This window comes from Lepidothrix coronata, unplaced genomic scaffold (assembly GCF_001604755.1).
Source record: "Lepidothrix coronata isolate B3197 unplaced genomic scaffold, Lepidothrix_coronata-1.0 Scaffold9, whole genome shotgun sequence".
Taxonomy (NCBI): domain Eukaryota; kingdom Metazoa; phylum Chordata; class Aves; order Passeriformes; family Pipridae; genus Lepidothrix; species Lepidothrix coronata.
In genome coordinates, this window is record NW_016690189.1 from 9,886,527 (window position 1) to 9,914,327 (window position 27,801).

Consider the following 27,801-nt stretch of genomic DNA (forward strand, 5'->3'; position numbering starts at 1 on the left):
AGTTTTGTTGACAGGCAAAGTAAAGTGGTTTTTTCTCTATACCTGGAAGTTCTTTCTCTTCAAGACTGTATTCCAGAGGTCCAAAGGAATAATTAGCTGGACTGATTGCAGGAGTAGAAATAAAACTTGCACAGCCAATGGATGAGTTGATTTCAAAATAATTGTGGCTGTGATTCATTCGGTGAAATTCCAGAGAAGATACTATGGATGTACGTTGCTTGGGCTACAAGAGAAACAAGAAGTTTGGCATGAAAAAATAGAAACTTTTTGTATCATTTTCATTACTTAACATTTCACAAATGGTTTCACTCTTTTTACCGTTTTTATTTGGCTCAAAGGTTATACTAGTAAAAATCATTCCATGTGACAAGCTGTGTAGAGATAATTTCCTTCCAAAATTTCAATTAATCTTCATTAGCAGAAATGCATGTCTTCATTCTAATCAATTTAATTCAACATAAAGTAGGCTTTTACGTTCTTGCATATAATAATTGCAATCATCTTTTGATAAGAAAGGGAACTCTTCACCAGCTGCATTGCTGGGTACATCTTGCAAAACAATTAGCCTGCTGATGCCTGTATAATGAAATTTACTAAATAATACCAAGCACTCATCAGTCAAAAGCAACCCTCTGCTGTTTATTCCATTTATGAATACGCCTGAAATATTCAAAGACTGAAATGTCTAAAAGCTTAGGGGAACAGTGTCAGCCTCAAAAACAAACATGAAAATCAAACTTTCTTCATGAGTTTTTATGGAACAGTGCGAAAACTTGGTGCTACCTTATATCAAACATTTACTTTTGAAGTGAACTTCTGAACAAACCCCGCTTAACGGTTTGGCTTTGGATTGCAGAGTAGCTTCAGAGCACGAGAAACTCATTTCTTTCAGGTGGATCTACACCATAAGTTGTAGAAATTAAATCTATATAGTGTGATCATCAGGTCAGCAACAACTTTTTCACTACACAGCCCTGTTCCTGTTGCACTGCACTACTTAGTAATACAGACATAACCTTAGTGCTCGATATCATGGGTTATAAGCCACAGACCACTGCTGTTTTGCAGTGTCACACTAAATAGCCTGTTGCACCACTCATCTAGCTTCATATTCAAAATACCTTGACCCCACGATGCTCCTTGCCACTTCAGGACCAATGACCTGAAACATAAAACATCTCCAAAAGAGAGAAAGCCCTGCATCCAGGTTTATTGCTGTCTATATACTTATTTCACAACAGTGAAAAACTTTTCAGGAACTTCTGCCTTAAATAACTAAAGCTGGAAAAAGTAAATAGAAAAAAAGAGAAAAAAAGGTGCTTTATCTCTTCTTATTCTAGCACGTCAAGCTTAACAAGTCAGAATATTTGTAAAGGTCAAGAATTTTATACTTATTAGTGTCAAGACCAAATTACTGCCTTTGAGAGCAATAAGATCTTTCTTGGACCATGAAGCTATTCACCATCTCTTACTTAGAACTAGCTGTTAAAATATAGTCTATCCCAGTGGATTAATTTTCAAATTTTTTTGTGGTCTATTTAATATTTAGGTTACAAGTCTTGCAATGTTTGTGTTACAAATACCAAACCAGACTGTTTTCAGTAAAAATTCACTCTTTCTATAGGAATGTCAGAAAAAAAAATCAGATAGACTTAGGTCTATATAATGGATTATTTCTTAAAGTTGTGTTGGGCATCATGTGAATTAACTGTGTCCTGTTAAAAATGAGAAAAGCTGCAAAGGAAAGTTTTGGGCATTCATCTGGAACTCATCTATGGTCTATTGAGGGGATTTACTTACTTTAATAATTAAAACCAGTTTCTGCTTTGAAAGGTAGACTCCTAAGTTTCGTAATTTCATGGGAGAGTTCAGTGAACAGGGACAGACTTCAATATCAAACAGTCTGGTTGAAAGTCATTGTTTGGGACCTGAGCCAAAAAAACTCTCTGATCAAACCAAAAACATTCACGTGTATTTAAACCTAAATGGCACACTTCTGCTAGACAACAAATTCATGAATGATCTAATTATTTCTAAAACTGAAAAAGATATCCAGTCATTTAGAAGCATATTTCTGGCCCTTTCCCAAGCAATGGTGTCTTTGCAGATTTGCAGGACTTAACTCCTGAGATGAAAAGGGGCCACTTCAATTAACATGATGTGTGATATTCCTCGTTATGTTTTAGCTGAGACAGTTTCTACCTAAATGGGCAGCTAGAATGGTCTAGCTCTGTTTTCCAAAGCAGTTTCAAAAGCAACTGCTCTGGCCTTGATCTAGTAAGGTCTCCAGCCACTGCTTTGACTGTGTGCCCCTTTCTTGAAGCTAGAATAGAAGCATCTGATACCCAGTTTGGCCTTTTCCTATTAAGGCTGATAGTTGTTTGACTACACCTAAGTGTAGTATTACAAGCTACTCTAATATCTTTTAAAAGTTTCACAAAAAAACATCTGTGAGGTCTTGATGGATGGAGGGAGAAGAGGAAGTAGGTAAACAAAACACCAAAAACCCACCAAGTTGTTCTGAAGCTTCTTTTACAGATCAGTTTAGTTTACAAATGCTCACAGATTGTAAAAGTGTGTCTCTCAACAAAAAACTATTATTTGCTCTGGGGAAATGGGTTAGTAATAAAAAATAATTCTAGACTGATTTTCAAAGACAATCATAGAAGCTAGAAATATATTTTATGTTTGTTGTGCTAAAATGCAACCATCTGCTGACTTGGGTGATACAAAATAGCTTCTATATAATTTCTTGGGCATTATTATTATTAATTCAGAGAAACATATTTCAGTTGAATACGTCTTTCCAATCTAAGGATTCTGAACAGAACCTCTCTCAGCCTCTGCTACTCTACAGCATTACACTTCTGCTATATTGTTTAGAGTTAACAAGGTCTGTCTGTCAACATGTGCCAATAATTCTTCTACATAATTACACCAGAATCTAGCATCTGAACTTTTATAGCTAACTAGAGGAGCCTTTTGAACTTTTGCTGAGTCCTGTAAAATGTTATGCTGTTAAAGTACACTAATTGTTCACTAATATATGCTAAGAGAGACTCAGTAAACCAGTATGCGTTGATTGCATCCCTCTCCTGCTATCTCTCTGATGCACCATTTGCACAAAAAAAAAGTAGTAGAAATGTAGGATTAAATTCCATTCCAGATTTAGATAACTAAATTTACAGCATAGCTATTTACATCTACAGTAGTTATTTAAGCTCCTATAACAGTCAATTGAGATCTAGTCGATAAAATCAAGAGTCCAGTGAACACTTTGGCTCACTCCAGCCACCTTGGTATTAAATCACTTGCCTTAATGCAGGTATCTACCATCACTGCAGATTCCCTGTGACACCCCACCTGGCATCCAGCTGCCATTCAGAAGAGTGCAGGTCTCCCCTATGTTTGCTCTGTATCATACTAGACAGCCTCCATGTACGCTTCAAAGACAACTTTACAGCAACTTCAAATGACATTAGATTCCTATTTTTAGGTAACTGAATTCAATCCTGCATTTGTACTAAGCATGATAAGAGATTAGATTTCTAAATCAGAGAGATATTCTTATATATAGAAATGAAAGCACAGGGTTTTTAGTCCCAGATTGAATCACACCTCTAGCTCACATCTAGACATACTCTAGAAACCTTCCTTCTTTAGAATCTGAAGTCAAATTCCAGCCTTACCAGCAGAAGCCTTGGTTTCATGGATTGCATCTGCCAAAACCACCCTTTAACTACATTTACCAAGAACTCTTGAGATAGATTCTGAAAAATTCTAAGAAGATTATTTACTATATGGAATACCGTAACTTACTCAGGGGTCCAAGATCTCCTAGTGGAGATTGTACAAACACAAAACTCTGTCCCAAAGAGATGATGCTTAATTCATTCTTTATAGTCAGCTTTGTCAGTCATTACATGCCTTCTTTGTACTATTCAAAAAGTCTGGACATGCTTAGATAACCCTTGTGAAATTGTAGCATACTTACAGCTTAACTTCACCTCAATATGTGTGCTACATATAGCTGCATGCAAATTTATCCTTAAGTAGATTTTTATTCATTACAATCATGTGTTTAATTTACTTGTTATGTTTACATCTCTTTAATGACTCACATTTACTTTCAAGATTTTTCTTCACAACTATTATTTCAATTGTCATAATACCAACCTAGAAAACTCTAGAGTATCCTAAAAGAGCATACCTAATGAAGAAACCCTATCAATGCAAAAGCAAAAATGTACCAATATAAATCTTTAAAGGTATTGCAAGAACAAGATTTAAATAACGTTCAAAACAGGTCTAATAAGAAGAATATTTTCATGTTCTGTCTGTAGTGAACATATATCAATGAAAGATAACACCCTGAAACTGCAAAAACAGGAAAGGCATCAAAATACACATATTGAATTGCCTGTCTATTATTAAAAAGACAAGTAAGGATTTAATGCTTCCATGAATGAAATTTGCATGTAATGCTACAGTGACTGGCATGTAACACTATGAGCATAGAAGGGATCATTCAAACATTTCTTACAACATTTAGCAGAGGGAGTAGGGCAAAATTCCTTTCTCAATTTGATAAAATATTTCTCCAGCTTTTGACTTCGCCTTCTTTTATCTTTGGGATTTGTGTACATAGCACCATCATAGCCTTAAAAAAATTCATGTTCACAACACTCCTATGTTCACTACTATGGCAAAGCTAGTTGCCCCATTTTACAGATGCTGAACTAGGGTATAGAGCTTTCCCAGGGGATAAATGTACGGTTTGTTAAATCACTGAGAATGAACGAGCCTAAGGAAATCTGCATTTGGCAAATGCTACCAAATTCCAGCTGCCCTACATAATGTAAAAACTGGTTTCAGTTGCCTTATATCATGCAGAAAATGTATGATAGAATAGAGAAGTGAACACACATTCTCAAATTTTTGCTAGCACATAAAATACAGACTTACCAAAACAAGCAAGCCTCTTCCTCCAGGTTCATCTCACATATATAATACAGTATGAGTGTAGTCACATGGTCACATAAATCTCGCATTTTGGTACCTGCCCAGATGATTCCATTCTTTCCATTCTCTGATTGACTCACTCCTACTTCAGAAATTTTCCATTCACCAGCTTCCTTCCTTCTAAAATCCCATTTTCTTTCTATGTTCTCATTTCCCCTTTCATAGGGTCCCAGAATGGTTTGAGTTGGAAGGGGTCTTTAAAGGCCATTAGTCCAATCTGACCTTAAACACTTCCAGGGATGGGGCATCCACAACCCCTATGGGCACCTTGTGACATTCCTTCCATAACTACCTATGTTACTCTAAAACACCCTTCACAGTATCCTTGCTGATTTCAGTTCTACTTGGTCTTCCAAAACTTGGTTCTCTGCTTTCTCTGTGGTTTTGTCATCAAGATCCCTCAAACAAACTCCCAAATGGTCCTATCTCACACTGACCTTATCAGTCACTATATCCCTCATTGTCCTTCAATGCATTCAATTCTAGCCTCTGTCTTCCCTTTCAAATACAACTTTCACATCACTTTTATGATTTCTGTCTTCTGTCTCAACATCCCAGCATACCATCTCTATTTCTCTTTGTCTCTTTTCCTCATGTACACTTACATAAATGCCCAAAACATTCATAATTTTCTTGGTAAAATACAGCCTGTGACACGACAGGCTTCTTTGTTTACTACTGTCTCCAGTACCTCAGTTTGATTTGCAGAAATCATCAGGCCTGATACATTCTCATCAGTCAATGCTGCTGCCAAGAATTATTTGATTTATAGGATCTGAACTAAGGTGATCAAGTACCCTTGAAATTGCAAAAACTGGAGATTACAATGCATCTGGGTTTGATTCATCTATGTCACTTAGAAGTGAAAAACTACCTCGAATTACTACTAGAATACTGAATCAATTATTCTGTCAAGCCTCAAAATACCATTTTAAACAAGCTGAAGACACATTGTCTTTTTAATAAGGTAATATAATTTTCTCTTTTTTCATTTCACAGAACCTTATCTTAAATTATGACAAAAATTAAAAATAAATACAAGCAGTTTCAGCACCCATCTTGACATTCTTGTTTTTACTTCCCAACATCTTAATTTAGTTTAAAAGTAGAAAGCAGAAATTACACAGAGGCTGTCAACTAATATATCTCTAGCAGCCATACCAGGGAGCTTACAGGACCATGGCGGGGAGAAAAAAAAAAAAAGGAAAAGGGAAAAAAATGCTTTAACTGGTTTTTAACTGGTTTTTAACTGTAGATCCTTTTCAACACTAAGAGCATTATGTGTTCTGTAATTTTTAATGGCATCATAGTGTCAAAGTCCCAGAAAGTTCTGTTTGACTGACTTTTAATTTAGAGACAGACACCACTTGCATCCTGCATGAGCAGTAAGTGCATACATTTTTATAGTAATCTCATGGTCCATCAGCACATTTTGATCATTCCACTGCCAGTGACATGCTCAAGAATGGCACAGACTCAGCTTTTTTCTGTAACCTGTGGTTAGGAAGTCATGCTGTGTGACTCCAGGTACCATACAGACATAGCACTTTCTGTTTTCCTCTGTGTGTGATATCCCAGCTCCTGCCTTAGGAGCCCTCCACCGGAGTATGTAATTAAATGTCAGAGGGTTGCTGCCTCCTTCTACCTGTGGTCTTATCTCAGATGACAAATCAGACTGGAAATAAATAGAGGAAAAAGCTGATCTACCCCCAGTTTCCATTTTCCTTGCCTTCTACTTTTATTTCAATTGCAACCATATTGCAGCTGTGGGTTGTGAGGAGTAGCAGTCCTGAATGCTAAAAACTGCAACACCTTTGTAGAGGTTTTCCTCCTTGACAGATGTGACCAGATTTTGAAGATACACCACTACACCTATCCTGGGAAAACGTTGGTTGAAATGAGCTTCAAATTTCAAGAGATAAATTTGATAAATAAGAAGAATGTCTCAGCTACTAAAATTTCCTAAGATTCAAAGATTAAAAAAAGAAGTGTTGTTTTGCCTGAAACAGTTGGAAAAAGGATGTAAGGCCATTTTCTTCAAAAAAGTTCAGCTTCTAGCTGTAACACCCTATTTTGACCTGCAGATTATGAAAATTGCTTATATCATATTTTTATACCACAAATTTTGAAGGGCCAAGCTGATGGCTATTTTTTTAAGCTGCATGCTACAGAGAACATGCAAGTGTGAAAATGGGGTGTATTTTCAGATGATGATAAAGGATTAGTGAATAACTAAGGTGCTCAATACCATCCCATACTTCACAGAAACAAAGGAAAGTGCTAAGAATCTTGGTGAGATACCCATCAAGGTAAGGCTTTAATCTTCCAAATTCTGAGTGTGTTACTATTTTCAAGCATTATGTGTAATAGGGCAGGGCAACTGGTATGGATTTGTTCACACTCCTTCCATTAAACTTCATTAGGTGTTAGAGAAGGGTCTTTAAAGCAGAATTACCTACTGGGAATGGTGCTTGGTCCATTCAAATCCCAAATCAGGCCCAACAGCAGAAACGTTTGGAGAAAGAGAAGGGCATAGGACCAAAATTATACCCAGGACCGTGTCAACAATTAAACAGTGTAGATGACAACCTTACGGAGCTAAAATCCCATTTTACTAGTGTTGTATGCAACTTTCAGTATCTGAACTATCTTTATGCTCAATATTTCACCTGGTCTGTTTTAAGTTCAGATAGGAAAAATGTTCTGTTCTGCGTATGACTTGTGTTTATATTGAATCAGGAATCACAGCCTAGAGAATCTCTCCAGGTAAGCCACCAACTTCAACTAAGGAAGACATATGCATGTACAAGTGATACTCTAAAAACTTAACACTCTTCACAGTAGAGTGTTATTCTGCTTTAATTTATACTTGTGTTTTAGCATCCTGTTGAACCTGTAATTAAATGCACTCACACACACTGCTGTTTTCATTAGTACTGTGTACTGGGTAGATGTGTTTATGTTTTCATATTATCTCAGCTCTAATTAAAGTAATCTAAATAGAATTATATTTTACAGTTACTTGTCAAAGGAGATCTCTTACAATGCATCTCTTTAACAATATTTTGTTTAATGTTGTTATTAAGTAGTCACAAAGTATCCATTATGCTCTAAGGATTTTTTTTCCTAATATTCTCCTCTGGAGCTGTTACATACCTTCTACAAATTAATTCTGTGGTAAAATGGGTGAGTGGGGGGTGTGGGAGTGTGTGTGGGGTGTGTGTGCTTAGGAATCAGTCCTGCGAGACAATTACAATCACAACCTTTTTTTTGTATTTGGTACTCAGTATTCCAGAATAAAATAATTTCCTAATGCCTGTCCTATTTTCAGTCATGTAGAGATGAATTGCTAACCACATCTTAATGGCACTGACAGTATACCTCTAACTTTGCTTTGCTCTCCTTTTTAAAGGGCTATTTAGGAGCTTTATATATCTGTTTCTTTGTTTATTTATTTCGACATCATTAGAATGAGAATACATCAAACTGTGTGTAGTAGATTTGTACAGACATTCTCTGTCACATAGACAGAGAATATTCTGAAATACATTTCAATACCTAGAATCAAGGACACTGACTGCTGCTAACTACCTTAATGTGTCTGCAGCCTAACAGATCCATGCAACCTTGGAAACACTATGAAATCCAGAAAAAACATTCCAGACCAGGCACACAAAGGATTAGGACCAAAACTACTCACCTGTGGACTGTAGAATACATCTTTATTTTGGTGGGTTTGGGGAATGCTCAGCACCTTCCAGAACTTCATTAAAGCACGTACACAGGGCTGGCTTTTACCTTGGATATGATGGGTTTGATCCCCCCAAAATCATTACTCTCAGTAAAGATTCTTAAAATCTTATTTACCTGTTGTGCTAAGCATGGACACCGCACATGGTTGCACAAAGTCCAGCACCAAAACACAGCAGAAAAAGAAGTGTGCACCCGAAGAGGAAGCACACTCAGCATTTCTCCATGGTAATTTTCCTGGCTATTCCCTGCCTGGCTGAGCACATGTAACTGGAGCTGAGCATGAAAAGCACTTCATAGGAGAAAGAAGGACCTTGCACCCCAGCTGTCCTGTGATCTCATTCAATAAGTGAATTTATTGCATAACTGTGTTCACCAGCCCTCCTTTTTATGATAAAATGTAACAAAACAGATTTTTTTTTGTGTGTTGCAAAACAAGTACAGTAGATACAACAATGAGTTCTCACTTTCTCGTGCACAGGTGCAACAGCTGGCAGAGACAGGGATGTGCAAATTCAAGCTAAGTGTTAAAAGGCATGCATTTCATTTGTGAACAGGTAAGGATACTGCAATAAGGTCCCGGCATGGGGGAGAAACCAGGTGGAAATAGTTTCACTGTTTCACCATGGGGATATAGTGAAACTAATCCACTCGAAAATCCTGTTTACGGAACCATTAGTTCTGAAAATTTATTTTCTGGAACTGTGACTTTCCAGAGTTTCCTCTAAGATGATTTGTTTGTTTGTTTGTGTTCAAAGTAATTCCTGCACCTATCTGAAAAAAAAAAATTATATATCATTTCATTGAATGTAAATTACTACCACTTTTTAAGTCAACCAGAGAGGCTCTGGAGCACATATCTCCTAACAGCTGGTCTGTCCATTTATGTCCAGGCTGATACAGGCATTGGAATGTCATGGTCCCTGTACTTCCCTATGCCTAGATGAAGCAGGTGAGAAGTCAGAATTCGGTTTTACGAGAATTGACCCAATACCCACAAGTGAATAGCACCAGCAAAAGAAACAGTCTCTTAGGGAAAAAAAGTTGTCTTCCTTCCTCTATGGATATAGCTTATTTGTTCAAATGGAGCTGAACAAGTAAACAAGTAAGGAGAATCTCACTAAACTGAGTAGCTAATACAAAAAATACATGAAGCATCACAAGTAGCCCAACTTTGTTCAGGTTTCATCCAAACTGAGAGCTAGAGGAACTGTGATAGAACAAGTTCAATTTTATTATCACTTACTAAAATTCCAGTCTGATAAGTTATATTTGACTATATGTACTAACGTAACTGAGTTAAAATTTGAGAGAGACTTTACCTACTTGGTCTCCTACCACATCTCATTTTTGATCCCATGTGCTGTTAGTATACTCCACAGAGGCATGTATCTTTAACCTGAAAGTGTATTATTTTCTCAAAGTCTTCACTAACTAGCAATTCACGAGTTAAAAACTTAGTAAGTCTTGTCTGGACAATCCAGAAAAAAAAGATCAAGCAATTAAAAGCCTGAGCTACATTCTGTTTGCTTCTTCTCTGCATACATGCAACTTTTCAACAAACCCTCTTTTTAGAGACTCACCATGGGAAAATTTGAAAATAAGAAATATATTTGCAAAATGCTAGAGCAGAAGTACAAGCCTTAGCTAAGATGCACAACTAAAAGAGTACACAGATCCCTCAAATACTGTTAAATACTGTGCCATTTTCAGGACTGAAGGTAATACAGGTGGGTGGCACAGTGGCACTGAACCTAATACTGCTTCTGAGAGCTCAGTTAGTATCCCTCCAGAGTATTGCACTGTGCCAGGGAGATAAACCATTTCCATTAGAATGCCTTCAGTTTTAGTAATATTACACTGAATTGAATAGTTGAGACATATCCAAAGAGAGTTTAAAATAGATTGTAGAGAGCAATGGGATCTCATAAGGGACAGGCAGTGGGTCACAAGAAAATTGCAGGTTTCTCATCTCAAAATTAATCATAATTAATTGAAGAAAGGATAAATTTTCAGAAAAGTGAGTGAAAGGTTGGGGGAAAGTAGAAATTCCCAGCCATGTCTTGGGATACCATGTATTTTATATAAGAAGGGAATAATTAGGGCCAGGTTAAGAGAGAACTAGAAAGAAAATGAAAAAACAAGTTTTGAGTCCGCTCTGAGGAATCTCTTAACATCCATGATCCACCCTTTGTGTATGAGATTGTTCCTGTCTCACACTTCCCAGCTGTGGTACTTTCACCCTGTAGGTTGTCAGTGCAGCATCACAGCCTCCTTCCTCTTCAGGGACCCCATGAAGCACATGTAGCTGACAGGGGCCCCCACAAGATGCACTTGGTCTTTGAGGAGAGGGCACTGCGCTGTGCTAAACCCCATGTTCATACAAGCATCTTCAAAATCTGTCATGTGCTAAAGCCTGTATATATGCCCTGCCATCACATGAGCTGGCACACACTCCTAGAAGGAAAAGGCCAAAGAGATATAATGATCCCCACCTCTGCCTTCAAACTTCAGAATTCTCTTTTTCCCCTCTCTGCCACCACCTGTCCTCACCAGACTGGTGGGAGGAAAGAATCTTTGTTTTTTTCTGCTGCTAGTTCCCAGAATCAATTAGGTTGGAAAAGACCTCTGAGATCATTGAGTCCAACCTATGACCAAACACCAGGATGTTGACTAGACCATGGCACTAAGTGCCATGTACAGTCTTTCCTTAAACACCTTCACAGATGGTCTGATTTTACCAGACATCTCCATCACCTCCCTGGACAGTCCATTCCAATGTCTAATCACCCCTTCTGTTAAGAAATTCTTCCTAATGTCCAATCTAAACCTTCCCTGGTTAAAGCTTAAGACTATGTCCTCTTGTCCTGGTTACACAGAAACACAGTGCCTCTCCTCACGGCTAGTAAACCATGACATGTACAACTCTTCAGGAAAGATAAGGTTATAAATTAAAATAAAAATAAGGGTTGAAAGGTCATGAAACTTCCCTGGTAGTTTCATCCAAGCTGCCAAAGCCTGCCTAGTGCAAAGCTGGCTGCTGAAGAGTTTCCCATTCTGCCTTTCACTGGCACTTTCCTGTGCTGGATCTGCTGGACATGAAATGGGAAAGGAATGACAGCTGTTTTGGACATTTACATTATCCCTGGCTTAGATCTGCTCAAAATCTATTTATTTTGCTAGAAAAATGCAAAGAGGCCCTGGCAGCCAACAGAAAATTAATTATTTTGCATACATTGTGTAACACTATTCATTAGTTTTACATGAGTGGTGAGAGGTCAGTCAGGAATAGAATCCCATTGTGCTAACCTTCAAAGAGCTTGCCATGTAATTGAATGGAATAAAGGAATTAAATATGCAGGCAGAATTAACACTAGCGGTTAGCAAACAGCACATTGCAAATATCTACAACTTCTTTGTCTAAATTCTGGAGTTGAGATCTTGGGGGAAGGTGATCAGATAAGCAACAAAAACAAAAACAAAGAAGAATACTGAGGGGATGTGGATTAAACACATGCAGAAAGGAGAAGCATAGTGGTATCTGAGTGCTATAGTGTATCCAACTTCTCGTGTATTAGCACACAGACTTACAACATATATTATGCACCAGTCTACATGTGCCTTTCTGCTGTTGTTTTCTGTATAGAAAGCATGCCATATGTAGGGCCACATAAGAGACATTTTAGAAAATGTGGTAAAGTTCTGACCATATATATCACACAGCTCACTTTTGTTCTGCAAAGTGATGAGAACACTGGGAGTCAGTATGGTATGATTTAAATTTGAAAATAGCTCCCCAGAATCTGCCAAATCCATTCAGAGTTAACTAACAGGAGAACATCACCATTCAGTGTTCTGGGTCCATCTGTTGGCAATATCATGATGGAAACAGCTTTTTAAATGCTATTTTCAATAAGCTATCACACAACAGCTTGTTCCAACAATATTCCAATACCTTTCTGTTTGTTTGCTATAAAAAACAGCTCAGAGGGAAGGAGGCATTTCAGTACTATACTGATGTAGGGTGGGAGGGACAGAGACACTACAGGAACAAGCAAAGTGAGAAACAACTATAAAAAGAAAAAAGGAGAAGAAACTGTTATTTTAGACCTCCTGCGATCTAGATTTAAACCAGAATGTGGAACCCAAACTACAGTAGTGTCAAGAGAGGGACGGTCTGCACCCGCCAGTCACTACAATTATTGTGCAGTGACAGTGTCAGCCATAGGAAACTCAAGGGCTCCTAGACACAAATGGCTAGTACACCTAGTGATTGATTACCTTCAACTCTGCAAGACTTGCTGAACTGTGTGCTCCAATGAGTGCTGAAAGGAAGATTCACCTCCAACATTGTAACAGTTGTGTGGTACCAAAACAATCTGTCCTATATAATTCTTCTGAAAATATCATGTATCCGTCAGCTTACTTCTCAAGTAAAACAAATGCCAGTGACATGCTGATGATACATCACTAGCATCAGAGTGGCTCAGTTGCAGCTCAGCAATAAAGAAGAGATGGCTGCATTTGAACCCAGTAATTGGTAGGAGAGGAATAGAAGTTCTTTTGGTTCACATCAAAAAGTTTCACAATTATTCAATTAATCATGCAGTTGTCACCGCTAGCTTTGGCACACCTAATGTCACAGCTTTTTGAACAAGGAACTAGATCACCCCAAGGTTTCTTCTGACCTATGTTATCCCATGATCCTGTGGTTCTAAAATGAATGTGTGCTAATTACCTCTATAATGCTAAATGCTCTGTGCTAATTACCTCTATACCACCAAATCAAGGTCTACAATGTATTTCTTGTAAAGTTTTTATTTTTAAAGGCTGCAGTCCTTCAAGAATCATAAGGAGCACTCAAGTTTCCAACAAATTATGCATCTTGTTTCCCAAACAGTATTAGAAATATGGATAGCTGGGAAGGATGAAAGTTGAGAAAAAATACTATATGGGAAGGTAAACTAAAGAAGTTATGAAACATTGTAAGTTCATGTAAATGGAGATGCAGAAAGAGGAAAGTCAACCTGAAAAAGCCATATGGAATTAATAGTGATAAGATCAGAACATATACTGGAAAGAAAACTAATAGTATGTAAAATTACAAAATATTGCATAAGGACTTCATAGTTAGTGCTACAAGAAAAATGTACTGCTAGCTCTCTGTACATTCGGGCTCATTCATAAAATATTTCATCTTCTCCTGCTATCAAGATTGCTTCTTAAATACAAAACATATTTTGTGTTCTGTTTATCTGTCTTTGGCCTACTTGCATGCGTAAAGCAGTAACACGCTCTTAGAACGCATGCACCATAGCCTGCTATTAAAACAAAAATTACAGCTAATGAGAGGATGCTTATGGTGAGCACCTACCTGAGGACGTATAACTTTCACTATGTTTTTAAGTGCAGTGTCTGGTGACGGAGGAGAGCAGTCAGGTGTTGGGCCTGTAGAGCTGTTTCTATGGTTACCAGATCCTGGTGCGGTAATTGCTACCTGAGGTGCATTATCTGTGAACAAAAATAAAATTTATGTGAACTTACAAATACTTCATACATTTTAAAATAAAAAGGAATTTTGAAAACAGAACACTGTTTCAACTTACAAAACCTATTATAATTTAAATATATTTGCTAAGGAATATGTTGCATCTCTACACTTATTTTGTCAATACATACATTCATTCTATGTTAAGGCAAGATACACCATTCTCTCAGTACCTAAACAAAATGAAGTAGAAACTAAGCACAAATATTTTACTTCCATTACCTTGCATTAGCAACTCTGAATACAAGTACTATCACTACGACAGGGGTGACTTGAAAGGGAAATTTATAATGCAACTCCTACCTCATCCTGCTAAACCATAACACATACAACCCAGTTCAACATGTTATATAAACACATATTCAACTTAGAGCATGCTACTAGCCATCATCAACAGCTTTCCTGAACATTGTGATCAGTGTAACTGACCAGCAAATATTAATTGCATGAAAATATACTCAGTTTCTCAATTAAAATTTGCATCCTCCATAGAGCTCTGCACTGCACTAGCTACCTTTCCAACAGTATCTCAGCTAGATAACCTACAGATGGCTTAAAAATGTCTACAAACATGTGCATGTACATGGAAAAGTGCTGTTTGGACATATTTTGCTCTTACCATTTTATGGCACTGTGAAGGACCATTAAAAGGACTTAAAATATCATTCTTACCTTCTCTAAATGTTCTTAGTGCTTTTTGATCAATGTAAAGTTAGTGAAAATTAGATCAGAGTATAGCGAGAACTACGAAATAGCTTCCCAGCTGTGACTGTAGCTGAGCACCAGAATGACTTAGCAGGAGGCCAAAAACTCCACATTACTTCATGCCTTTAGAATTGTATCAGTAAAGAAATGCTTTAGTTCAGATTCTGGGGAAAATGCCATTGCCTGTGCATGGCTATGGTAGTCTTTACAGTGTCTGTGAATTTATCAATTACCTTTCTTTGTCAATCACAAAGACATGTGCTCATGCCCCTCAATGTGCTGTAACAGCTGTGGCTCTGCTTTAAGGCAATGATTACATTCAAATCTTATGTGTGTGGGCCTCAACTGACAACCTGCAGAGTTCACAGAAGAAAGGTAATTTACTTGTGATTGCGATGGTTCTCCAACATGTGCTTCCACTCTGTGGACAAATCATCTCCAGAAGAACCCAAACACCAATAAGCAAAAGCAGTTCTCTTAAGCCGGAGAATTTTTGCCTGACCAACTTCTGCAGGTACACACATAAGCTCCTTCATCTGCACAAGTCAGAAACACCTTTGTGAAAGCCGTGACAGAAGCTTCTCCCTACTACCTGAAGGAATTCTTCGAAGGGAAGGAAATATCCAGTTACATTAACATAAGATAAAGAGGAATAGTTTCAAGAGTGTAGACTGGTTTCAAGAGTGTAGTTGGTCTTTCCAACTTACAGACACTTTCATAGCACGGATGATTCTAAGATACACTTCCTGCAGAAATACTGTGTAATTGGATGAGGTCTTAAAGTTTCTAATCAAATATAGACTGACAAATTACTCTTCTAAAATAACATCAGGCTGGAATGTTTCAGCAATACCATTACACTTATTGAAAGCGTAAACAAAAGTTCAGATGGCAGTTCGGCAGACATCGAGAATGGAGACATCCTGTAGGTAACCACAGGTGTTACCTGACATCTGACAGTCACCCTCCCTGTCGCAGAAAGACAAGTCCAACTCTTTTAAAAAGTATCTCATCAAAACTGCCAGTCCTTTAGGTATGCAGTCTTAACACACAGATCAGTTCTTCCTGAACCATTGCAAGTGTGCACAGAAATCCTGAATCTGAAGTAATTTATTTCAGAAATTAATAAATATGTGTTAATACAATGAGTCAAAACAATTTTTACACAGTCTTAGAAAGGAACTTACAGTAAATCCTCATAATAACATACCTGATGTGGAAGATTTTTTGATAGCATTTCGGAAAGACTTAAGTCCCTCTTATGCCTTCCCATCTGACCTGATCCCTAACTTTAAACCTGGTCATGTGTACCATGTAAATGAGTATTCTGTGATTTGAAAGCCCAGCTCATCAAAGGAGGGATAGGGATTTGACAAGAAGAGACCCCCTAAAGCCTTGCCATACTCTGAAAATCTCATAGTGAGGATGAAGTGTTAGTAGCACCTTAGCTGAGCTGAAAGTCTCAGCCTCTTTTGCTCCAGAATATGAAATATTATCTTCTTTCACTCTATGGAGAGACTCATCAATAGATAACCATCCATGAATCTCCTGACTTAGGAATCAGAGAGCTGCTTTAAGAGAGTCGCTTTAAGAGAGTTCTGCACTGTGCTTGGGCAAATATTAAACAAGGGACTATACTGCTGTCAAGAAATGTGGGAATACAGGCACCATCTGGAAGGTAAGAAGTACATTCTAGAGTGAGAAATGCTCCACATGAGTCTAGCTAAGTGTACTTATTGCACTTCTTTACTCACTAGTGCGAGAAACAAACAGAATTATTGTCTCTGACAAACAGCTAAATCTATAAAGAGCACAAACTCTTCTGCAAACTACTTCAACAGTCCCTGGCCCTTTCTGTTACTATTTCCCTGGGTGCCCTTGAGCTATTTAGCACATGAAAGCCTTGCAAGTGAAATCAGGGAGTCTTGCAGATGCAGAAGTATCTCAAAGATGGATCACTCAAAGGACAGAGAGAAATACAGACTGGTGCTGTTGGTAACAAATACAGTTGTCTGCCCACCAGTTTATTCAATAATCACCTCAGCTCAATTTAACCACACTTTAAGAGGTTAATAGAGGGATCAAGTTATAAGAGCAAGATTTTTGTCTTTGCATAGGAAAGACTTCTTGTTGCCCCTGCTCAATGGTAGCTCACTGAAGACCAGGTTTTGCCCGTAAATACAGTCCCACACAAGTGGCATCGAACTGACTGGGAATGATGTTCTTGGAAGGGAAATTTATTTGAAGTCGTTCATGAGGGGAGGAAGGGCTGTTATATGCTCCACTAGACAAGTGGAGAAGAAGAAATTCTCCAACTACAGTGTGTGAGTACAACCATAACCAATTCAGCAACGTACACAATATGCAGCAATCTCAGAAAAGAGTAGTTACAGTCTTTCCTTCCAAGAAAAATTAAGTGGCAACACAAAAAGAAAAAAAAGGATCGTGTTTTAGAATCTAAAAATAAAACTTTGCAAAAAGAAGCCAAATATTTTTCTTTGAAATAAACAACCCAGAAAAAAAAATCCAACTGCTCAGTACTTCATGCCTTCCCTCATTTCTCAACAGGATAAGTGTCTGACATGTAATGGTTCCTTGTAAACAATTTCTTTATTGTGGACAGCTGTTTATTTTCACAGTAGGATCTTCCCATTAGGCAACCAATAATGATTTATTACCTGGGTCTCCATCAGAGAGACAATATCACCATCAAATAAGTTCCTGCAACCAATTTGGAGGACTTGTCTGTTTATGTATACAGTACTCGTAGTTTCATTAAAAATATATTTAAATGTATTTTCTTTTGTAATTAAATGATATAATTTAATTTTCTCTTTCTCTGGTGACAAAACTAAAGCAAGCTTCTTTTTCCCCTTTCAGTAACCATAATGGCAATACTGCAAGTTTCAGGGGAACATTTCATGGGAAAAGGAACTTAGAAACTTGAGAAACTACCAAATTTACTCAGAAAAGATTAGCTCTCCTGCTGAGTTTATGATAGGTGCTATAGAAGGAGACAACAGGGAAGTATTTATGGCTGTCATTCTCTTCTAGTTCCTGGCTCAAGTTGGAACAAACTAGAAGATGCTTCTGTATAAGTAAGATAACACCAGGCTCCAGGGATATCTAGCAGCTAAAAATTAATGAACTGCAGCATGCTCTAACAATATTCCTTCCTGCCTCCATCACACATAAGAAACTGTCACAAGGTTTATGTAACTGGAGTTTATTCTGATTTTTAAAAATGGTTAATGAGGACTTGCCATTCTCCATTTCCTTTGTTTCAGGGCAAAGGAAACAGAATAGAACAAGGATAATACACTACATTATGTTTTCTATGTCCACAATAACCAAAATGATTTTTTAAAGGTTAGAAGAACTCAGGTTTTGGATCAACTGGACTCACGTAATGTGGACTATGGAAATTGCTATGCTGATCTACATCCTGGAAAACCTTACTAATTTCCTTTGTTTGTGGGTTGGTTGATTGATTGACTGATTGAGTCAGCATACAAGATTTAAAGGATAGAAAGTGTTACAATGTAATTACAATCTCATTTATTATTAACCATCTCACGGACATATGAAAGAAGATGGTGATTCTTTAAATTTCTCACAGGATTAGACAGGTTTCCACATCTTAATCTTAATTTCCAAATCTCAATGTCTCTTGACATTCTATTTGCTACTTTTCCTAATTTTTTAAATATTTACAGGAGGAGCAGACTCAATATTCACAGCAATGGTCACACTAGTGCTGCACACAACTTGTTTAAAAGCTGAAGGTCAGGTTGTTCCTACCACTTTTTAACAACCTTTTACTCTCAAGCAACTCTAGCATTATTTAAATTACAGCAACACATAAACCTGTGCCTTGACTTCAGCTACACTAGAACTTCATAATATTAAATCAATGCCACCAAATCCAGAAACCTAGATTAGGCTTTTACTGGCTGTCCTGGTTTCAGCTAGGATAGAGTTAATTTCTCCTCAGTAGCTGTTAGATTGCTGTGGTTTAGATTTGGAATGAGAATGGTGTTGATAACACACTGATGTTTTGCGTTTTCTCTAAGTCACATTTGTCACATCTGTCCTAAGACCAAGATCTTTTTTCTTGTCTCATACTCTGCTAGTGAGGAGGCATGCAAAAGAAACTGGGAGGCAGCACAGCCAGGACAGGTGACCTGAACTAAGCAAAGGGATATTCTACACCAAGAACATCATGCCCAGTATAGAAACTGGGGGGAGTTACCCCTCAGAAGTGGGGCCGATCTGGGTTTGGGAAAGGGGGGTCTGGCATCGGCCAGCCCATGGTGAACAATTGTATTGGACATAATTCGTTTTTTCACTTATTATTATCATTATCATTTCCCATTATTACTGTATTTTTACTTTATTTTCTATTATTAAACTGTTCTCATCTCAACCTACAAGTTTTACATTGATTCTCATCCCCATTCCACTGGACTGGGAGGGAGAGAGAGTGGTTGAGCAAATGTCTGTGCCGTGTTTAATTTCCAGCTGGGCTTAAACCACAACACTGGCTTTTTCCAGTGATTCCAACACTTCACCAACAATTGTTTTATATATTCTTACAGGGAAATGATACATAGAAATTGAATAGCATTGAATAAGAAGTAATTCACATAATTATTTTTTTAATTTACAAATTCAAGAGTTTTTAAGTCACTTCATATGTGAAATATTTAGTTTTTTACAGGACCTTTTTATGATAATGTTAAAAGAGGAAGGAAGCATCAAGAAAACAGAAAATCTCAGAAAATCTATTTTTCCCCAACTTTCGTATAGAATACAATTGCAAAAAAGAGAGATGCTTTTTGAGAATAATGTTGTTTTATCTATTATCCAGTTCAATATTACTGAAGCCTAATTAATGTAAGCATAGTTATCTTGGTCATAAAAATGTTTAGCTCTGAGTGCACACTAACCTCATGTCTCACAGAAAAAATATTATATAAGAATTAACATCATAACCAATCCCTTCATAGGAATAAAAGATGGGTCTACTATCATGGAAATTATAAGTACTCATTGATTCATTCACAATGCAGTTTTTCAGTACAAGAACAATTTCTGAATAAAATGAAAACAAATTATGTAATATGTTACATATGTCTATCTAATAATACTGATTTTTTAACCATCATGGTAAAATAATTATGGTAATTTTTTTTCTGAAGCGTACAGGATAACAGGATTTCAACAAAAGAGGGGAGTGCAAGGAGCTCTGATTCGTGGATATGGTGACTGCATCGCTCAGATTTGAGTCTGGAGAGAGCAAGGTAAAAGTGAATGTGTTCTTCTTCTAGTATATTGTAAGAGCAAACTAAGGTGTTATTCCAGGAGTATATCATAAGATGCCAGGTAAAAATATAAAAATATTAACTATTGAACTGAAATGATAAAAAAATCAGGCCCTGGGAATTTTGCCTTTTCCTGTGCTGTGTGCCATCAGTAGTCAGTTCCACGTCTTTTTTCACACAGAACACTGCCTAGGGAAAAATGGCTTTTGTGGATAGTAACAGACCATAACACCACAGTTCAACAAGTGTTTCATCGACATTTTCATCCCACTCTCCATGTTCTGTGAGGACAAACTGTTCACTGCAACTTTTTTAATAAATACTTTTTCTCACAACGTACTCAGAGAAAAGGCACTGTATGTATACAATGCCACAATATTAACTATCAAGCAGATACCAAGTATACCAACCAGAACACTTCTTACCACATCTCAGGAAGCAAAATATCAAAAGCCAGAGGCAGCCCATATTCCAGAAATATAATTAGATTTCACCTCAGAAATAAATCTTTCAAATGGAACACAGTTAATCTATTTTCCTACTTTCATTACAGAAACATGCTAGGATCCTTATCAAAATCTACAGTTATGTCTGTATTAGCTATTACATCAGTTATTTCTACAATTTAGTGTAATGGCAATGGATCAGCAGATCAAAAGCAGTTCATCTGCATGACTTTCTATTTAGAATACATATGGCTTTTAACTTTTAGCACTACACATCATTCTTATTTATTCTATCAAACACCCCCACCATATATGATCCTCACAGCTTCCAGAAGGACCACCTGAAATGGAACTTCAGACCAAAGAAGTCTAGTTTATGTGCTCCAAAACCAGCCTGTGACTGAAGCAATGAATAGTAACTGTGGATGATGATTTATTTTATATTCACATCCAGTGCTCTGAGCCAAAATTCAAATGTATACTCCGCCTATTTTATTTCCATATTCCAGTTATTTGTGGAGTCACTTAAATACTATATGCTCAGATTTACAATTTGCTATAAAAGGGGAAGAAACGTGTATTTAACTTTAGAGGTATGGACCAGTAATAACTTAGAACCACATTACATACTACACATGTAATGCTGTGTTTAAATATATATACCAAATTCTAAAACATCTGAAAATATAATATTAGTCATGAACAAAACACTTAAAGCACAAAGGCTAATCATTATGACCTTGTAGAGAACTATAATAAAACCTCAGGGCCTGAACAGATTTGTACACTGCAAATCTGGGAGAGAAAAAAGACAAGGGTGGAAAATTATTATGCATGTATATACATATGCATAAATATATATAGATACATATGCACACATAAATAGACAACTCCAAAGGCAGCCTATTACTAGCAAATAACTTCCTCAAGCTCTGCTCCCTGTAGAATACTTCATGCAATATTTCAAACTACTTGAAGGTAGGTCAAAATCCTGCATATGTTTTGGACACCCCAGCATCAGAATAAAGCAAAAAATGTGAATAAAGGTCCACATAGCTTGGTGTTGTCGGGGCTCAAAATGCTTTTTAGTGTGGTATAAAGACAGACTTAAGTTTGATCAATTATAGCAGACTCAATTTGCTAGACTGTTAGAAAACTACTACGGAAACTCTTATCCAGTCTGGCAATTTCAATGGCCTTGGATCTGTCTTTATTAAAAAATGCTGGAATGCCTTTGTCTGTACACGTTATACGTCCTCTTAACATCAAATGTATTACATGAAGGCAAACAGCTCTGAAAAGAAAATGGCAATGTTAATCTTCTGTCTTGGACAGAAATCAATCATCACAGTAGAAATCTTGGAAACGTACAAAAGGAGATAATATGGAAATAGTACTATTTCTGGAAGATCAGTTACCAGTGACTGAATTTACATACATCTCCTTCAGAGGACAGAGCCATCAGAATGGCTAGTTTCACTGACTCATTAAGAAATTAATACACTAATGTAGGTCCACATTAAAGTGTGGTACCATTAGGAGCAGGTTTTAGTGCTTTTCAATAAAGGGGGAATGATCATCAAGTCCTTTTATAAGCTTCATAACTGGAATGAAAGAAGAATTGCCACTTCTAATCACACTGGAGTCATAAAACAGTATTTTCTGATTCCTGTGATAATCAAATATAGGGAAGTTTTATCAGGGATATGCTGATATCCTCATACTGAGGAGAAGACCAAGAAACTTGCCCTGATTATGCCTCAGGGAATCTTTCCTATTGCTGCTGAGCTTGATTTAAAAGTGAGAGAGAGATAGGTCCACATGAAGAATCATGAAAATCCGATTCTCTATGATAAAAAGAATTTGAACCCTGAAGCTTACAGAGGGCTCATTAAAACACACCCCTTTCTAAGGCAGAGCAAGGAGAACCACCCCATTACTCTAAAACATACCCATGGACAGATTTCAGTAAAAGACTTAAAACAGTATGTCTGTTTGTATGAGGACAGCACTACTTGGGCTCAGTCCATTCATTATGGGTCAATCTTGGCTGCTGGATTCCAGCAGCAGAAAATTTACAAAGCAGGAGCCCAAGGCAACAAGTAGAAAGGAACAAAGACCCAAACTGAATAGAGTAGGTCACAAAATAGTAGGAATCATCCTGGTTTGATATAGGCATGCCATATTTAAGACTTCTTGGATAGCATATGTGAAAAAAATGGTGTCTCCTGTAAGTGGTGGACCCACTGCAAAGATTCACAGCAATTGTATACAGTAAATTAAGCAGTTTATACAGAAATCCAGGAAAATATTAGAAAATCTCCTATTTGTCAGGCAGATAACAAAAACGTTCATGTTACATAGTAGCCTCGATTGAGGGACTAGGCAATTTTCCACAGCATAGGATTCAGCTTTAAAATTGTTTTAAGTTGACTAAACTAAAAACATGGCATAACTCTAGGAACTATAGATAAGGACAATCATGTATTTCAGGATTTCAAGGAACAAACATTACAAGAGACATTTCAAAAGAACAGATGCAATACTGAATAACAGAATCAGTAGGTAGCTACACTGGATGCAGAGAGAGAACAGTTGGACTCAACTGTTTGAATTTGCTCTTTTGAATTTGCTTGGTTTCCACACACTTAAACCTGAATAACCATTGTTCTGAGTAGGACTGTAAATATATATCTGCAACTGTCTTGCTGAAAGCACTCAAAGCTATACCTGACCCAATCTTGGATGTGGCAGCTATTTCAGGATTGTATTTGGAATTAATTACCAGTGAAGTGCATTCCAGTGGCAGCAGGGGGTCTGCTTAGTTGTTTCTGCATCATCCAAGAGAGTTGGGTATGACTATTATCAACTTTTTATTTCCTCTAATCACCCACCTGCACAAATAGAACTTTGGAACTGCTTCAAGCTTGCATAACCCTTGTAATACCAGGCAACTGTCTGGAAAAACATCTCTCATTAAGTACTAATGAGAGATGATGGGTGATTTCCACCATTTCCTGAGTAACCTTCTGAGACTGCCTCTGCAAGCTGTTGATGTCTAATTGAGCATTCAAAAACAATGCTACACAGTTGCCATCTACCTTTTTTTTCGGTGTGTAATGGCTTTTTTGTTTGTTTTTCCATATTTAAAAGGTTTGTAGTGAAATGGTTACACTTGTCTATGACAGATATTTCATAGATTTCTACATTTGTCTGGATCAGCATGTAGGCATCATATTTCTGGAAGTTAAGTGAAAAGCATAAGGTATAGTTACAGGTGCCAAATATTTTTTTTATTTAAGCCATTCACTAAAAACTGGATTGCCTAGTAGCCTTGTTAAACAAAAAAATCACCCAAAAAAGAATGGTACATATTGAGGATGTCTGTGCTTATTTTCAAATTTCACTTATCAGTGAGAGACCACTGTGTGTGGTCATATGCATACCTTAATATATCATAAAGCTTCTGCTATAACCCAAATAAATAACCAAACTGTGCTGTGCAGAAAAAGCATTCTACTATTACAAATGCAATAGATGATTAATGAATTAGGCTCAAATTATTTCAGAATATAAATCACAAAAGGTGGTTAGAATAAATACACTCAATTTAAATAATACTGGTGATAGCCATACACCCCAGAGATCAAGCTCAGTTAGTAAATAATTTAAGCAGGCTTGAAGATAAACCTTCCAATATTTATCTACCTACAGCTGCAGTGAAAAGCAATTAGTGGAAAAACTATATTTTCATGAGCTTCAGTTCTTCTGAAGTATCTATTAATAAAGCTCTTTATCAGAACACTGAAGTCAAAGAGCTAAACAAAAATTTTAAGCCTGAGAGACAGAAATGGTGTTTAGTTTGCTAGTGTACAATACGCAGCCAAAACTCAGGGAATCTTTAAAGTCTTTGCTGTTCAATTTGAAAGGAATACTGAAACATCTGTACCAGAGTGGACCAGCTAACTAGTCTTATATATTGCTCTGCTGATGCCCAAATGACTTGAGAAAGATAAAGGAAATACTGTGGATAATTCTGGAATATCATAATGCAGTTTCCAACCACTAACAGCTAATCTGTGGCACTACAGCATCAGAGTTTCTAATAACTCAAAAACCCCCAAAACTTTGCATTTTTTAATTTCCAAATCATCTCTTTTATAATATGCCAAAACAATTTTGCCATATTTTATGTATTTTATTTATACTTAGCATTTTCTTCCGAAAAACACTCAAATTCTACCCTTTATACTAATATTCCTGCATTAATTTATTTTCTATCTTCTGCAATTTAGATGAAATTATATGTTATAACACTGTTATATATTTAGACATTATTAAGCTTACCTTCTGACTGACAAAGCAGGATTTACATAACTTCTGAGTGTTTAGAATCTTCTTGACACTTCAGCATATTTAATTTCGCTACTGTCACAGTTTTCTCTTCTTATTTTGGTTTTAGGTTCTCTAAGATCCACACGCTAGCTTTGCAGATTTTTTAAAATTCTTCCCATTAAGTGTTACCACTAATACAACCTACTACATTTCTTACAGTCACCACAGATATAGAGTTTGGATATACCAAGGAATTTTTGAGAGCTGCTGTTAACTATATAAAGGAATGATAAAGATAGCACAAACTTTGCATATATTGAAGAGGTATGCTATTTTTTTTTGCTATTGATAGCAAAGGAATAAATCTCAATTTCTAGACCAAGCAGCTTTGGCCCACTTGTTTGATATAGAGCCAAATCAGTATATTCAGACAAGGAGGAGTATAGCAGGACAGTGGGACAGAAACAAAGAGGGATTATAATTAAGTGGAAATATGGGCAGTTGACAAGTTTTCTTAACATCAAGTTCTTAAAATACGCCAAAGAATTACAATTAAATCCCACTGGAATACAGGTAATAATTTAACTAAAACAAAAGGCAGGATTCACACTAGTCCTGTCACTTACTGCCAGAACTCCTAGCCACTAACAGCTTCCTAGTGCAAATGTCATTATTCCATTAGAACATGCATCACAAATTTATTCCACATTGTGTTTATCAGGTTGATATCTAGCAGTTGGACAAGTAATTTATAAAATGTATTGCTTTTTGTTTGCAATGACTTCACAAGGCATTTAACACATTCATTATATTGATTAATAGCAAATCCCTGTTGAAGTTATTACAGGTTGGGTGAGAAAAAGTCTGACAGACAACTTATTTAATTGATCAGAAAAAAGTGGTTTTTTCAAATTTTACTTGCACAGTATTCATAGAAAGTTCTTATAACTTTTCAGCATAATGTAAGATATAAACAGATGTAAAAATAATGGAAAGGCACTTAGAAAAAAAATTTAGTTTCAAATCCTGTATTACTGGTAAGAAAATGGTTTTAATTGTGCTGAACTATTTATGTATCTTCCAGCATGGAGGGAATGATTTCTGAAAGAGAAAGGACATGGAGTGAACAGCTGGAGCTAGACCAGAAGGCATATTCTTACTAACAGAATAACATTTAATATCATCACCCAGAACAGTTACTGCTACATACAATGATATACTGTATTACAGAGAGAACCCTGCTCTGGAGCAAAAAAATTTGAAATGGTCCTTCTCAAGACTTCTCCTGCTTTTGGAAAACAATAAAGTAACTGACTGTTAAAATATTCTTTTCATCTGCAGTATTTGAAGGCATATCAGTAAAAAAAGGAAAAGACTAGTTAGATATCCCACTGCAGTACCAAATTATTCTATTATTAATTCCTATTAAAGATATGCTGCATCAGTATGTCTGTGGATTGGCAGTACAAATCCATTCCCACCCCATTTTGATATGTACCAAAATCCTACATCTCTCGCATACTTCTAATTTGCTTTTGAGGTAGCATAAAAAGAAAATGGAATAAAAAGAACAAAAATCAAATCCCTGTAAAGTAACAGAAGAAAACTTTTTGGCAGCAAGCTACAGACTGCCATCAGGACTAGCAGATGTAGAAAGGGAGACAGAAGCAGAGAAAATGGAAGTAATTGAGTGTTTTTTATTTAACTTAAAATAGAACAGGAAGGATTTTTTTAAATTTTTTTACAAAATGCAACACTGATTACTTTCACTAGGAATCAATGTTTTTCTATTTTCTAATCATTTCTGACACTGAAAAAAACAAATAAATCTGTTCATTATGTACAAAATTGTTTTATTTTAGCAATTGCTTAATATTTTCACAAATATTTTGATTTTAACAAAATTTAGCAAGCTATGCCAAGATTTCTGCTTTCCAAATGTACTAAAGTTAAAACAAAAGTTTATTAAAAAAACTGCATAGAACATACCATTCCCATTAAAAATTGAGTTCCCAGTGGAACACAGTTAAAGGTATTAAAATATTAAATACAAAAACATTTTTCACAAAACCACCACATTTAAGTTGTTACTTACTGGAGAAGTAAAGACACTAGAAATGGGATTTTTTTTTTTTTCATACTAAAAGATAGTATTTCAGATCTGATTCAGGTCAATGCTGAAATAAAATTCAGTTGATTGTATGATATAAGCTAAAATTATATCCCGATTTTGACACAGTGAGTCACAAGAAATATTCTCCTAAAACCTATCATTCAGAAGAACCAGAAAATCTTTTATAGCTTATTTGATGGTGAGTAAAGGGAAGTATTATTGTTTTTCTACGGCTACTGGAACTGTAGAAAAGAAAGCAAGGTTACCAATTCCATTCATATAAAGCCATCGACTCTTCACTAAAGTATTTGTAAAAGCACAGTAACTATGTGGCAGTAGATCATCCCTAAAGAGAAGAAATGATGGAGAGCAGGGAGGGGTAGCAGGCACAGCTGTGATGCAAAGGCCTCAGTATCTGCCCGTTAGCAGTGCCACCAAACCATAGTGAATCTTTTGACAAATGATTTTCACTATATAAAAACCCATTAATCCAAACTGATGTCCTTTGGAAAAATATCTCAGGACGTTTTCATCAGAAATACTTCTCTGAGCAGGATG

The 27,801-nt window shown here is 36.6% G+C and overlaps 1 protein-coding gene across 13 annotated transcripts in view; it reads right to left on the reverse strand.

Annotated features, from left to right (window-relative positions):
* Positions 1–27,801, reverse strand: part of ANKS1B (ankyrin repeat and sterile alpha motif domain containing 1B) — a 417,695-nt gene that overhangs the window by 259,981 nt on the left and 129,913 nt on the right. For all 13 annotated transcript variants that reach the window (XR_001873050.1, XM_017804295.1, XM_017804297.1 and 10 more), the window contains 2 exons: positions 14,147–14,283; positions 43–223 (listed from right to left, as the gene is read on the reverse strand). Coding sequence is in view for 12 of the 13 variants with exons in the window: in XM_017804295.1 (XP_017659784.1) it covers positions 43–223; positions 14,147–14,283 (318 nt within the window). In the remaining variant the exon portion in view is untranslated. The remainder of the gene's footprint in view (positions 1–42; positions 224–14,146; positions 14,284–27,801) is intronic.